General features: G+C 41.0%; 2 protein-coding genes across 2 annotated transcripts in view; both read right to left on the bottom strand.

Moving 5' to 3' along the window:
- LOC112064336 (nuclear pore complex protein Nup153-like) overlaps positions 1-1,499 on the bottom strand; it is an 11,647-nt gene extending 10,148 nt beyond the window's left edge. Inside the window, 3 exon segments of the mRNA XM_024121903.2 lie at positions 661-727; positions 1,141-1,309; positions 1,496-1,499. Of these exon segments, the coding sequence (XP_023977671.1) occupies positions 661-727; positions 1,141-1,309; positions 1,496-1,499 (240 nt within the window).
- Positions 1,500-5,520: 4,021 nt separating this feature from the next.
- NUP153 (nucleoporin 153) overlaps positions 5,521-16,081 on the bottom strand; it is a 79,619-nt gene continuing 69,058 nt past the window's right edge. The window contains exons 14-17 of the mRNA XM_024122068.3: positions 14,211-14,828; positions 11,208-11,402; positions 8,361-9,242; positions 5,521-6,433 (exon numbers count right to left, since the gene is read on the bottom strand). Coding sequence (XP_023977836.1) covers positions 5,550-6,433; positions 8,361-9,242; positions 11,208-11,402; positions 14,211-14,828 — 2,579 coding nt within the window. The 3' untranslated portion in view covers positions 5,521-5,549. The remainder of the gene's footprint in view (positions 6,434-8,360; positions 9,243-11,207; positions 11,403-14,210; positions 14,829-16,081) is intronic.

The following is a 16,081-nucleotide window of genomic DNA, read 5'->3' as shown; positions in this document are numbered from 1 at the left end:
GTGATAGTCAGAAGAATGCCAGTATAGAAATAGCATATAATTATTAAATGGAGAACGAACTAGATCTAACAAGTCCGTAGCATGGACCATTCTTTAATCAGGCTTCCTCTATCAGAAAAGTTTAGTGCACAATACACCCAACTCACTCACTTCACACATACACCAGCACGAACTCAGCATAGAAACCATTCATTTCAACATCCTCTAATCTATACAGAATTCCTCAGATATAATTACAATTTCAATGCGTTCCATAAAACGCATATCAACGCACATGGTGGTGCAGACAAAGAGGTTGTATACAAAGCCATTCTCTTGAGCGGGCTTGATTCCTGGGTTCAGCCAGCCTATGCCAAACTAGTGAATAATTTGCTGGATCATAAAACATTTTTGCTGAAGAAAATCAGTGAATAATTTGCTGGATCATAAAACATTTTTGCTGAAGAATCAGTCACCAGTCTAGCTATTATTTTTTTGAAAGGGAGTGGGAGAGGTGAAGTTGGGGCTTCTGTAAAGAAAAAAGGAGGAAAATTCCAAAATTAAAGATCTGACTTCAGATAACCCAGCACAAAGTACAAACCAGAATCAGAAAGTAGGGCACCAGCTGTTGTTAAAACAGTGTATATAACACCATCAAGACCTTTATTTCCTGCGTCTAACAGCAGTCTTTATCTTGCGACCAGAAACTGAAGTTCCAGAAGAAGAGAATGAGTTTTTCCCATTTGACCTGTGAAAAACGAAAACTCTGTAATGTGACATGATGCTCAGATGAAAGTTCACAATCATAACACTAAACGTGACTGGTGATGGTGTGGTGGACACTACTTTCTGCTACACCTCATACCCTCGAGAGAGAGAGAGAGAGAGACACACACACACACACACACACACACACACACACACACACACACACACACACACACACTCTCTCTCTCTCTCTCTCTCTCTTTCCCTCCCTCCCTCTCTCTCTCCTGCTTCTTTTCTTAGGCTATGATCCTCCAAAATTGTAATATGGTAAATTGATGGAGAACATAGATTTTACCTCAACTATACTGCACCTTGGTGATTCTAAACACACACACACACAAACACACACCTTCATTATGTTAAATTCTCCATTTCAACAAAAAGCTCTCTTACCCCATAGTAAATGCCGCTGGAGACTGGCTAAATTGAAAGCCCCCCGAGCCAGAGGGCTGGGCTGAGGCTGCAGGTGTGCTGGCACTTGCACCGAACGTGAACACTCCTGATGGATTATTGTTTGTGAAGTTGAAATTTGTAGCGCTGCTGCCAAACTGGAAAACAGAACCTGCAATAGATGAAGCAGAAAAACTTTATTAAGGTAAAAATGATGGTTCTTCTAGTAATGACTCTGACCTTTACATACAAAAACCTGTAAAGGGTTAAAGCTCTTATGGTCACTTAAAGAAAATTAAGTATTTTCTCCACTCACACAATATATACCTGACACCCTCAAACAAGTGACCTAACTCACCCATGACCAAGGAAAAAAGGGCAGAGTGGACTTTTCGCTAAGACCGTGGAATCGACAAACATACTTACCTCTATCTTCTTCAAAAATTATGTTAAAATAACAGTAAAGGGAATTCTACAATAAATGGAGAGAGGAGACAACACAACAAAATGTTGAGTCTGGAAGGCTAACTGGAGCCAAGTACTAAACTAGTAGCATGGGAAAGCACAGAAGTCTTTCCGTTTACACTAAACATACCCAAAAGGTTTAGGTTCCAGGTACTTCTGGAAGTGAGAATGAAGGTGTGACTGAAAAAAAACCCAGCAGAATGGTAGAGTATCTGTTTAAGAAGCAGATACCTAGATCAATCCCTCCCCAGCACCAAACAGGATAATAAATCTCCTCTACCCAGCAGAAGAATAGAACTTTAGTCTCTGGAAAGGCCTCTGGACCAGGGGACATCACACATAAAAGCAAGGATACCATATTGAAAACAGAAGGATTCAGAGTAGGTTGATACAATGAATATCGAGAGCTGCAGCCTTCCGCCCCGACTCAGCTCCCATAACACTGGCAATCAGGAGTATATATACCCTTCAGGAAGGAGATTGGAAGAATCTTCTCTGGGGAACCTGGCAGTCTGAAAGGAAAGACCTAAAGATATTGTACTAGCATCCAGTTCTTCCCAAGACAACAAGCCAGTGAGATAAACCTACAATGGTATTCAAGATCTGTAAGCCCTAACCACATACAATGAATTATCGAGTGGTATTTAGGTGTTCTGCACTCATAAAGTTATAAGTAGAATGGAAGAAAATATTTGCAAACCATATATTTGATAAAGGGCTGATATCCAAAATACATATGGAACTCCTACAACTCAAGAGCAAACCTCCCCCCGCCCAACAAACCAAAACCAAAACCAAACCAAAAAACCCCTCAAATAACCTAATTAAAAAACGGGCAAAGAACCTGAATAGACATTTCTCCAGAGACAACACATGGGTAAATATAAAAAGATGCTCAACCTCACTAATCATTGGGGGGAATGCAAATCAAAACCACTAGGAGACATCAGCTCACACCTCTTAGAATGGCTATTATCAAAAAGATAAGAAATAACGAGTGTTGGCAAGGACCGGAGAGAAGGGAGCCCTTGTGCACTGTTGGTGGGAATGTAAACCGCTGCAGCCACCATGGAGAACAGTATGGAGGTTCCTCAAAAAGTTAAAGATAGAACCACCACATGATCTAGCGATCCCATTCTAGGTATTTACCCTAAAGTCTTGAAACTAGGCTCTCAAAAAGATAGCTGGACTCTCTCATTCATTGCAGCATTATTCACAATGACCAAGATGTAGAAACAACCTAAATATCCACAGACAGATGCACAGATAAAGGAAATGACATATATACATAAAATGGAATATTAATCTTGCAATATGGGAAAACACGCACGCATCTGGAGAACATAAGTGAAATACGCCAATCACAGAAGAACAAGTACTACATGACTTCACTTCTATGAGGAATCTAAAATAACCAAATTCACAGAAGCTAAAAGAATGGTGGCTGCAGAGGAGGGCTTGGGAGTGGGAAGAAATGAGGAGCTGCTATTCAAAAGGTATAAAGTGTCAGTCGTGCAAGATGCGTACATTCTAGAACTCTGCTGCACAATACTGTTTCCAGAGTTAACAACACTGCATTGCACACTTAATTTGTTGAAAGAGTAGATAGATCTCACGTTGAACATTCTTACTACAATTTTTAAAAAAACCCCAAACACTACAAGTAGAGAGGCAAGAAGCACCAAACACATGAGGAAAGTATTTCATAAGAAACACTAAGACCAAAACAATAATAAAGAAAAGCAATTTGGAGAAAACTAACTAAGCAAACGCTTTAAGAAGGGGGAAAAAAAAACCCCTGCATCATTAATATCTTCAAGAGATCAACAGATAACACTTCTAAAACAAAAGCAGAAGGATATAAAAAGGAAACATCCACAGAACAAAGAGGACCACTTAGAAATTAAAAAGTAATACAGTGGAAGTAAAATCTCAACAGGTGTGTTTTAAAAGTAAATTGAGGGGGGCTTCCCTGGTGGCGCAGTGGTTAAGAATCCTCCTGCCAACGCAGGGGACACGGGTTCGAGCCCTGGTCAGGGAAGATCCCACATGCCAAGGAGCAGCTAAGCCCGTGCGCCACAACTACTGAAGCCCACGCGCTCTAGTTCGCGTCCCGCAACTACTGAGCTCATGTGCTGCAACTCCTGAAGCCCACACACCTAGAGCCCGTGCTCCGCAACAAAAGAAGCCACCACAATGAGAAGCCCGTGCACCACAACGAACAGTGGCCCTCGCTCACCGCAACTAGAGAAAGCCCGCGCACAGCAACAAAAACCCAATGCGCCAAAAAGAAGTGCTTAACTGTGTGAAAGTTGGGATTGCTGTTTATAGGTAAATCTAAACATAGACATCTCTGTTCTGCCAAGTACAAGAGACAAAAAAAAAAAAAAAAAGACATGCATGGTTTCAAAGTTCAAAGAAAAAAATTATATTTAAGACATACAGAACCCAAGTACGGAAACAAAGGACATCACTACTACATACTTACTGGAATTAGGAGCTGTCCCAGAGCCAAATGCAGACTGACCAGGCTGCTGTCCAAACACGGAAGGCTGGCTACTGCTTGACACCGTCCCAAAAGTAGGTGGCGCAGGCTGAGAACCAGCAGAAAACAATGCTGCTGAAGACGATACAGATCCAAAGCCTGGGGGGTTAGGCTGGCTGGCACCCTGACTCTGTCCAAACGTTGGGGTCTGGTTAGCACCGAACGCCGGACTGGCAGATGGTGCCGAAGGTCCAGTGCCGAATACAAAGGAGGGTCCTAGAGGCCCAAAGAAATACTGAGATTACCATGATGGTTAAAATGAGATAATCCTCAAGAAATCTCTATAAACTAAGAAGCAAATTTCAAGCTTCTTTCCAGACTCTTACCTTGCTGAACAGATCTTATCAAGACAAGTTTTGAATACTGATTAAGAATACAATTCTAGGGCTTCCCTGGTGGCGCAGTGGTTGCGCGTCCGCCTGCCGATGCAGGGGAACCGGGTTCGCGCCCCGGTCTGGGAGGATCCCACATGCCGCGGAGCGGCTGGGCCCGTGAGCCATGGCCGCTGAGCCTGCGCGTCCGGAGCCTGTGCTCCGCAACGGGAGAGGCCACAGCAGAGGGAGGCCCGCATACCACAAAAAAAAAAAAAAAAAAAAAAAAAAAAAAAAAAAATACAATTCTACCATTATTTAGTAAAACCATATAAAATCCAAATAAACAAAAACTTCTATTAACAAGACTCCTATCTTAACAGCCCCAAATTTTTAGGTCTTTTAAGAGATAAATCTAAGAGGACAACTGATCTGCCATCAGAAGTGTGACACACTGCAAAAATCAGCTAATGTTGTGATTTATATATCCGTTGCATAATGAGGACTAACGTCTATTAAAATAATCTTCAGTGTCTGGCTATTTACAAATTAACACTGCAAAGAAAAAAAAAACAAAAAAGACAAAAAACACTTGAAAAAACTGAAGGTCATATTCCTAATGAGATTAGAAATGGTGCTTCCAAGAGTTACCTCCACCGTACACAAAACGCACGTCATTCCACACAGTGAACAACTACAACACCCTGGTAGAGATGACCGAAAAGCGGCCATGCTCTTTTGTGGTATTATTTGCTAAGAGTTCATATGCTTACAATGAAAGCCATTCACACTAACATGTCTCTTCTTTTTTAAATGTACCTGCAGAGCTCGATGTGGTGGGAGCTCCAAAGCTGAAACCAGAGGCGGCAGTGTCACTGCTGCTGGCACCCGGACCAAAGACAAATGGGGCGACAGCTGTGCCCGCGCTCGACGTGGTTGCTGGTTTGCTCTCTCGAGAAAACAGCAGAGACTGAGATGTACTGGATTCTTAAAGATCTGACTTCAGATAACCCAGCACATAGTACAATCCAGAATCTGAAAGTAGGGCACCAGCTGTTGTTTAAACAGTGTATAGAACACCATCAAGACCTTTATTTCCTGCGTCTAACAGCAGTCTTTATCTTGCGACCAGAAACTGAAGTTGCAGAAGAAGAGAATGAGTTTTTCCCACTTGACCACACAGTAAACGCCGATGGAGACTGGCTAAACTGAAAGCCCCTCGAGCCAGAGGGCTGGGCTGAGGCTGCAGGTGTGCTGGCATTTGCACCGATCGTGAACACTCCTGATGCATTATTTTTTGTGAAGTTGAGATTTGTAGCGCTGCTGCCAAACTGGAGAACAGAACTGGAGTTAGGAGCTGTCCCAGAGCCAAATGCAGACTGACCAGGCTGCTGTCCAAACACGGGAGGCTGGCTACTGCTTGACACTGTCCCAAAAGTAGGTGGCGCAGGCTGAGAAGCAGCAGAAAACAGTGCAGCTGAAGATGATACAGATCCAAAGCGTGGGGGGTTAGGCTGGCTGGCACCCTGACTTTGTGCAAACGTTGGGGTCTGGTTAGCACCGAACGCTGGACTGGCAGATGGTGCCGAAGGTCCAGTGCCAAATACAAAGGAGGGTCCTGCAGAACTCGATGTGGTGGGAGCTCCAAAGCTGAAACCAGAGGCGGCAGTGTCACTGCTGCTGGCACCCGGACCAAAGACAAATGGGGCGACAGCTGTGCCCGCGCTCGACGTGGTTGCTGGTTTGCTCTCTCGAGAAAACAGCAAAGACTGAGATGTACCGGATTCGGCAGAGTTCCCAAAGGCAGAGCTGCTCACAGGACTGCTGGCCTGTCCAAACACAAAGGCAGCCGCAGGCGCACTGGAGGACGAGGTGGAACTACCAAATATGCCACCACCAGCTGAAGTGGCTGGCGTACTTGAATTAGAGGAACTGCTGTTCAAGAAACTAAAAACTGGCTTTGCTGTACCTTGATCTATAAGACAGAAATTAAGAAATAAACAAAAACCTTTAAGAACAATACCAGAAAGCATTTTTTCCTAGCCTAAAGTCTAAGAGTCCATTAGAAAACAGAATCATTAAGTTTTTAATATAGATTCATTCATCGAATGGACATCTGTTGTTAAATTTTGATGTAGTCAAATACATCCATCTTTTCTTTTCTGGCTTATGAATTTTGTCTAACATAGCAAAACCTTTGGCATTCAGATTAATAAAAATAAAAAATATTCCTTAAACCCAAATCTAACCGGACACTCCGGATAACATATTTAGACAATGGCAGATAGCTACACGTTTATGAACTTGATTTCGCAATTTATGTTAGCAGGACTGTCACTTCAATTTATCTGAACAATGGCCAATTTTCTCTGCCGCCTTCATTGACTGGTGTACCCTTTTGCTAATTTGTAACTCTACCTTTACAACGTATTAAACTTCCAAACCTCTACAGTTACTGTTACTAGACTATTTTAATATTGTAGCGTTCTAGTACTGTTTGATATTAGTAGGGCAAACCTACCTGACTGTATGTGTGCCCTTCTCCCCAAAATTTCTTACACATTTTCCCTTCCACGTGAATTTTAGAATTATTTTAGCTTGTCGAGCTCCACAAAAATTCCTCTAAGAACTGAAATTACATTGGGAGTGAGGTGGAGAGTAAAGGATATTCTCACTCAGGAACAAGTATGAAACACACCTTTTATGTTCTCTTAATTCTTTAGCATGTTGCAGGTTCTGCTGATATTATAAAATACAAATTGGAAATGTTAGTAAATACAAATGGGAAGCGCTGTCCAACTACCTTTTCTTGATTTGGAGAAAAGAGAGTGATTTTTTTATATGGTGACCCATGAATCCAGCTACCTTCAGGAGAAGACTTTTTTTAAAAAACTTGTTCCAATAATATCTCAGTTCCAACACTATTTTCTAGACAGGGCTGGTCACACTGTGGTATGGGCACTGGTATAATTTACAGAAAATGGAGCATGTTAGCTCACTTTCAGGTGGTTTAATAGGACGTTAAAAATGTCTATTTCAATGGAAACAGTATAGTGATACCAGGATTAAATTCGATTAGACCCTATCTCATTTTTATTCCTTTCTAAATAATGATGTCTAATTTAGATTTTGTCTCCTTTGAAGGGTGTTTTAAAATTTAAGTAGAATTTTACAGACAAAAATTGCTCACACCTATGTGTTGAATTCCATTCAATTGTTTTTTCAGGTTAATTTTTCATTTTCTTGTGTTTCTAATTTATTTTTCAAAAGTGTTCAAGTTCTTTTGCATTGTGTTCTGGGAAATTCCAGTTCACTAATCCAATTATCAGCTGTCCCCCCCCCCCCCACCTCCCCCACTCCTCAGTCCACACAATGATTTTATTTCACAAACCATGTTTCTTTAACTTTAAAAAATGCTATTTCATTTTTTTCTTCCAGATCTTAGTTTTCATAATCACCTCTATTTCTCAGGGATTTATATTTGTTGTCTATGTTCCTTAAATGCCAGATGAAGACTGGTTATCTCTATTTGTAAATGAAGGCCTGTACATAAAGATTTTATTAGTTTAAAAAATATTTCATGAGCTTAAGAAAAGATGCTTATTTTCCTGAACAGTATATGTCAATTCTGATTATAAAAGCCCAAACAGAAGGGAGAAAGTCACGGACAAACGTGCAAATATTGTGGCTTTCCATTAGAGCTGTATCTCTCAAAATCAGACACGTAGATAACTTCATCGGAATCACGGGGGGTTCTGACGGAGCGGAATCCGTGGCTCCTTCCCAGAGAGTTCTATTACTGGTACTCCCCTCAACTATTTCCAGTGTAAACCATTCCTTGACTTGCTACATTTGTTGACACCTTGTGTGAAAAAAAAAAAACAACAACGTTTAATACTTACCAGCCGTAGTACTGGTTTGAGCTCCAAAAGCAAAAGTGGCCTTCGTTGGCTGTTCAGATTCCTTCTCAGGTGGTTTTGCCAAACTGAAACTAAAGGTTGACTTGGAAGAACCCTCGTCTTTGGTTTGCTCTGAGTTCCCAAAGGAAAACACTGGTGGACACTTTGGCTCTTCACTGTCGGCTTTTTTCCCCAACACTAGAGATGTAGACGTGACAGGCTCTTGCTGTTTCTCTTCTGTCCTTCCCAGAACAAACGAGGCAGGTGGCAGGGGGGCAGGCTCCGCGCTGCCAAAAGGGAACCCTCCTTTGGAGGCAGGGGAGTCTTCTTTTTTGGCTTCTGACGTCTGGCACGTGAGAGGAGCCGCTGAGGCGCTCCTGGTGTCCGTGGTTCCAAAGCTGAGGCTGCTCTGGGTCTCAGAGGCCGCTGTGGTGTCAGCAGCAGCAGGGGCAGGGTTAATGGCACCTGAGCCGAAGCTAAAGGCTGCAGAGGGAGCTTTAGGCGGTTCTTCTTTCCTTTCTTGCTGCCCAAGACTAGACACCCCAAACTGAAATGGAGCTGAGGAAGGCGGACTGCTTAAACCAGGAGCAAGTCCAAACTTAAAATTATTATCATTTTTACTATCTTTTTTAACTTCTTCAGGTTTAGAATCAGACGAAACTCCAAATTTAAAATCTCCTATTGGTTTAGAAAATTTAAAGCCTTCACTCAAAGGGGTTACAGACCCAGAATCTAATGACACACCTATTTTGAAACCTCCTTGAGCTCCAAATTTAAAATTTCCAGTGTTTGTTAAAGTCTGAGAAGGCCCAGAAGAGGATGATGGGATACCAAATTTGAAGGATGAGGTTGCTGGGTTCGAAGTTGAGGAAGATGGGCTGAAGCCTTCAAAAATATAAGAAACACCACAAAGACAATGAATTAATGCTACTCTCTCAAACAGAATGTCAACCTTGAAAAGTAAAGGGACATGGGACAACGCTGAAAAGGCCTACTTCGAAGAGTATTAGTTTAACGATGGCAGTAAACGTGAACCAAGTTGCCCATATTCAGCATCCCGACCCTCACAACTACACTGACAGGCCACATTTCATCTGTCAGACTGACAGAGATCAAACGAGTTTGAGAAAACAGTGCCGGTGATGAGACTAGGGAGTAAAAGACACTCCAGACACGGCAGATGGGGGTGTAAATCAGCACAAAATTTGTGGAAGGCAACTTGCCAATATTTACCCCAAATTACAGACACATGTACCCTCTGACCCGGCAAGTCTACAGCCGAGTCTTTATTTGAATGATAAACTCAAAGATATGCAGAATGCCATATGCAATCCAGGCAGCTGTAAATGAAGAACAAAGTCCAAGCTAATCTGTGGTAATGTCAAGGGTGCAGAAAGGCGGTGTGGTATACCACCTTTTCTAACAAGGTAGAGAGAAGTAAGAATATAGAGAATAGAAGTATATTTGCTTGGGATGTGCATAAAGAAACATTGAAAGAGTTACAAGAAACTAACCACAGACAGCTGGAGCAGCAAGGATGGAAAATGAGCCAATAGGGACGAGACAGGGACTTTTCGCTGTGAATCCTGTCATAATTTGCTTTTTAAATCTTGTGAGTACATGTGTTATTTACTTAAGAATTAAAATTTTTAGCACCAAAGAACCAGAATTATATGAGTGGAAGCAATATTTTAAAAAATAGAAATACTATACTGACAAGATCAAAGTCTTGGTTTCAGACTTCTTCTCTGTAGCGGGATAAACTAGAAATGAAGCACTTGAATGACTGGCTCAACACACAAATCATTAAACAGCGCCAAGGTGTTCATCCATTACTGTTTACCCACATGCAAATGAAGACAAGTGACAGCCAAGGGCTTGTAAAAAGCGCTCGTCTTCAGATTCCCCTTTTAATGATTACCCACCCCACTTTCTTCCCATAAGAAACTTATTTGAAAAATTATATCAGAATCTCAAAAGCAGGACTTTCCCCGGTGGCGCAGTGGTTAAGAATCCGCCTGCCAGTGAAGGGGACATGGGTTTGATCCCTGGTCCGGGAAGATCCCACGTGCTGAGGAGCCACTAAGCCCAAGCGCCACAACAACTGAGCCTGCGCTCTAGGGCCCGCGTGCTGCAACTACTGAAGCCTGCGCACCTAGAGCCATGCTCCACAAGAGGAGCCACCGCAGTGAGAAGCCTGTGCACCGCAACGAAGAGTAGCCCCTGCTCGCCGCAACTAGAGAAAGCCCGCGTGCAGCAACAAAGACCCAACGCACCCCACCCAAAAAAAAAAAATCTCAAAAGCAAATGGCTATCCACACGGTCTCTGAAATACCCTAAGTGATATTAGACAGAAAGCTAAAAATAAAGATGCCAAAAACAATAATTAACTAGTTATCACCTCTGACTCAAAGGATCTCAAAGGCACTTCTGCCTCAAAAGGAAGGTTTAAAGGTATGGTGATTACTGTACTACAGGTGGGGAAAATGGGAAAGGGACCATAAGGTAGCAGCCACAGAAGGCGCTTCAGTGATCTTCTAAAACCCAAATGCGGTGTTTTTCAAACCAGTTGTATCCCCTTAGCCATGTTAATTAATTCAGTGGGCTGCAACCAGCATTTTCCTTCTCAAATGAAAACAAATAAAATAGAAAATGTACTTACTTTCACTGCCGACTAGCAAACAATTCAACTGCATAGTAATTCAGAGACAGATATGAGCTAAAAGTCCAGGACAATAGCTCATTTTACATGAATTTTCAACAGAGAATGAATAGTTTTAAAACCAAAGCTGTTTGTAAATATTTCACTTTAAAGTGGTAATCTAAGGAGGCACTTTACCAACACCTTACCTGTAAACTCAGACTTTGTGCCTGGCTTTGCACTGTCACATGCTACGCATTTGGTAGAATCTGCTTTATTCTCCACTAGGCACACTTCACAGTCCCAGCTTCCCTCAGGTTTCTTGAACTTGTCCAATCCTAGGCAGCCTCCAGACAACAGAGAGACAGAGATAGTGCTGCTACTTGAAGCAGGTACTGAACTTCCTAAAAAACAAGGGGGAAATACAGGAAAATTCGGATTTACATTATGTCAAGATCTCAATGACACCACTAAGTCTAAATGTACAACTTTTATGTGTTTCCTATTAAGAGAAAATGCCAGAAATGTAAACATCACATTGTTAAAAAACAGGACAGACATCTCAGCTTTCTTTTAATCTTACAAAAGAGCCACTCACACTCACCTTGCTCAGTGATGAGCCCCCTTTTAATCCCCAGTTTGAACAGCCATGGTTTTTAAGAATCATGCTCACAAATCAGAGCCTAAAAGACTAAATTCTCCTTAATAATCTGTCAAATTTTGTTAAACATCACAGATTATAAAACATAAGTTCTAAATTGTAGGCAACAGCCTGACTCATAAAACACACAGCCCAGGCAATATTAATTTCAAGATTTCAAAGCACAGACCTCTGACTTTGAAATGACTATTTTTGCACAGAAGGGTTCTTTTATCCACTTTGCAATTCAACTCAACACCACCTATTATGTTCATGGCATTTCTGTTATAAGGTAGCCATTTAACAGACATTTATTAAGCACCATAACGTTCTTAGGTTCTGGGGATATCAAGATGAATAAAACGTTGCTTAACTTCTAAAGGTGTTTCTGGTCTACAAGGGGGTAAAGCAAAACAAACATAATGTATAGCAGCACCATCACTAAGACGGAGAGTGACAAATGAGCTAAACAAGAGTACAGAGAAGAAATTACTATGGGATAGGAGAAGGATTCACAGGGGTGGTATTTACATTTTTAAGCAGAACTAGCAATTTTGTGGGCAGATGCGGCAGCACAGGAAGGCTGGCTCAGCAAGGCACAGCTGCATGAAGAAATACAGTGTTGAGAGTGGAGCCATTCATTCTGGTAACCCCACTTCTCTAAACGTCCTGTTGTCACTTTTCCCAGTTAACTGATCTGTGTTTTACTGGTATGTTCTCTTCCATCTTGCCAATAAAATTGTGCCATCTTTGGTCCACTGCCCTTCTCATGAGCTCTCATCCACTCTGATGATTTTAATCACCAACAAAATCTTTCCCATCCATACCTGAGACCCACACTTCTGGCTTTCATCCCTGTGGTATCTCTGTCGGTAGTTCCACTAGCCACCTGGTTACCTTGGCTAGATGACAACTCTTCCCTTATATATCTCTCCAACCTATTTCATTCTCTTTCTCTGACCCTTCTACTGCTCTTCTGGTTCAAGCCCCCTCATCTCTTGCTTAATAAATAGCCTTGTTATTGAGACCTCTGGTTTCATTCCCTTGAAATCCATCCTCCAAAAAGCAACTAGTACCACGTGGTTTTTGTTTTTCCTCTCTGGTTATTTATTTAAAAGATTAACTGCTCCAAAGTTCTATTCCTGCTACTCTCTTAAGTTGGCAGAGTTCAGTTTTAGGCTGTCATCTCTATTTGCTCTGCTCACTCACCTTATATCACCTCTACTCCCATGACTTTACTTGAAAACTATGGGCTAATGACTCCCAAATCTGTATCTCCAGTCCAGAGGGTCCATTATCAGTATATCCAAAGGCCTCACACATATCTGTCAACTTCAGCAGCCTGAAATCAACGTATCTTCAACCGTACATTATTCTATACCCCATTTGATTTTATTAGTACATATCACTACTATCTCTACCCATATTATTGATCAACTTCCTAACCTGTCCTCTGGTTTCCAAATTTTGTTGCCTTCAAATCTATCCTCCAAAAAGCCACCAGGTGATTTATCAAAAATATAAGTTTGACCCATCAACTCAGAATAAATTTTGGATTCCTACACGCATCAAGAGCCTTCTTTCTCTTTTTTTTTAAGGGGAAGAGGAAGAATGCCAGACAGAAAGAGAAAAATATTTCAGAATAAAGATTCTGAAATCTTATCCTTGTAGAGATGTCTAGCAAGAATCAGAAATATGGCTCACCCCTGGTGTTAAGAGCGGGATGTGGGCTATTAACTCAAGAGCTTTCCATTGCAGACACAAAATCACACATCCATGATAATGCAATAAAAATAGGAAGTATAATTCCCAGGATACTCATAACATGTTTTATTTAGTATCCATGTTACCATATATCTGTACCAAATAATTATATAACAGCATTGCAAACACAGCAGAGTCAAACGAATTAATTCCAAATGAATTAAAAATCAATGTAAATCTTCAGTAACTCTTTCAAAATTGAACAGAAACAGGAAAAACTCAACTCTAACTTCATTTTTCTGGTTACCTAATAGAACTTTTCATTAATGATTCAGTAGTTTCTGGTCACTGCGATATCTCCGGCAGATGTAGCACACATACAGGTACAGGTATCACCATTAACACTCAGCAACAGCCGTCTCACAATGCAATGAAACCAGCTGTGCAAATGACCACTAGCCATCCTCACTTCCACTTAAGAGGAAAAGAGACAAAGGAATATTTTATTCTGTGTAAAGGTTTGAGAAAGATTGCCCCATTCTACGACTTTTGCATCTGTATTAGCCAACTTTGAAAATGATCATGAAGAGCCAGAAGCTTCTGATGATAAAATTACATACAAAAAAAGAGGTCAGAGCAAATGCTGGACTGATTTTAACACACAGCCTCTCCTAAGAGAACATGCAGTTCCAGGCCCAAGCAAGTCATTTTAATTTCAAGACAGTTCAGAAAAATTAAGACGTATGAGGAAATGCTCATCTTGAAACATCTAAAATATGACGGTTATCCTGAGCTGTTTTACAGAGAATAAATTAAAATGTTCTATTAAAGAAATGAACAAAATTATTCCAAACAGCCATAAACGTACCTGGTTTCTGAGACATACAGGACACACATTTATTGTCTTCTGCATTATTAGAAACACAGCACACTGGACACTCCCAAGATCCCACGGGCCTTTTGAATTTATCTGTAAATCCTAAGGCACCAGTGGTCCCAGTGCAGCTGGAGGAGGAAGCGGCCACAGTAACGGCGCTTTCTGAAGCCACTGGCAGCGTAAGCACTCGCTTAACACCAGTTCCCGGTTTCGGTGTTTCACAAGCTACACATTTTATCGCTTCAGGTTTATTTTGCACTAAACAGGTATCGCAATCCCAAGTTCCTACTGCTGGTTTAAATCTGTCTCCAAAGCCTGTCTCTGGTGCAGAAACAGCTGGTTTGCCACTTTTACTTGGTGTCCCAGTTCCCGTCTGTTTAGCAGTATCTTTTGGTGGCAATTTTGCTGCTTGACAGGCTACACATTTGCTGTCTGTCACTTTGTTCTGGAGTAGACAGGTATCACACTGCCACGATGACCCAGCTTTTAAACTTTCCCCAAACCCAATTCCACTAGAAGAAAAGCTACTTATTGCTGGTCTTGAATAAACTACCAGGCTTGTGGTGGTAGGTTGAGCAGCAAGAGAATCTGCCTTTGGTGACGTGAAACCTACAATGCGGGGGAAGAGGGGAGTGGGAAGGAAAAGATTAGTCAATGTTTTGATTAGAAAGCCTCTCTGTTATTTATTAATCATTAATAAATATTAAAAATATTAATATAGACAATAATAGTTATAGGGCAATAACTGTTAATAATAAAAACATTATTCCTGGGAGAAAACATTTTTACCTTAATTACAGAGTTATTACAATCCAAGATGGACTACTTAAGAGTAGTTTTTCACCTAAGCTATATTTCTAGTACTAATCACATAATTAATAAGTGACAGACCTACTTAAAAGTCTACAAAAGATGTTTGGTTCATAGTATATCATCTTCCTCTAGGAATCTGTTTACTGTAGTTCAACCAATACCTAATTTGAGACATAATTAAGGAATGCACATAGAACCATGAAATAAGGAAAAGTCTTTGGAAATAAGGAAAAAAACCATGAGGAAAAGTCTTTGTGCTACCCAAACTGATAACATTGAGTTGATTCACTCAAACTACACTATTTGTAGAAATGACCTTTCAATCCTTTACTTTGGACCAATTAACTTATTTTACATACACCAAAACGCCCATTTCTCTAGCCTTTAGCATGAAGGGAAAAGAAAATCAGAGGGGAAGATGATACAGAAGGTTGTTAAAGAGGTTTTCTAGTGGTACCAAGAAATAATCCAGCCTAGAGCTATTTTTTGCCTAAAGGTAAAACAACCCCACATACTTCAGCTACTCCCAAAGGAGGACAATGTCCTATTTTGTTAATGATTAACCTGAGTCACTAAGGTTGGCAAAATTTTAACAGTAACCACTTCAAGGTGTTACAAGTTTTCTTTTCCTCCCACTTTTTTGGATTTTCCTGATTTCCCTCAAGAGAACATGTAACTTCTCCAAATTTTTGCTATTTAAAAAAAGTTTAAAAGAGGGGAGGAGTAGGCATTATGAATGCAAAGTGTAACTTCTATGAAGATAACCCATATGCATGTGATGCTGACTGACTACCACTCAGTTCACCCTAACACAGGCATTCTGGAGCCCTGCCCAAAACTGCAAAACACAGTCTATACTGAGACTCCAGTAGGCAGTACACTCATCTATAAAAGAGGAGCTACACCAAAAAAACCTAATCCCTCGAAATCTTGCTGTAGCATCCAACCTTATTATTGAAACTCATATTCAGTTATACATGAACACATGTGCTGGATAAATCTAAATTCTTTCTGAGCTACCAGATTATCTTATAAACACTTTTATATTC

This window comes from Physeter macrocephalus, chromosome 18 (genome assembly GCF_002837175.3).
Source record: "Physeter macrocephalus isolate SW-GA chromosome 18, ASM283717v5, whole genome shotgun sequence".
NCBI lineage: Eukaryota > Metazoa > Chordata > Mammalia > Artiodactyla > Physeteridae > Physeter > Physeter macrocephalus.
Note: the sequence above shows the minus strand (reverse complement) of the source record. Positions and strands in the feature narration are given on the sequence as shown.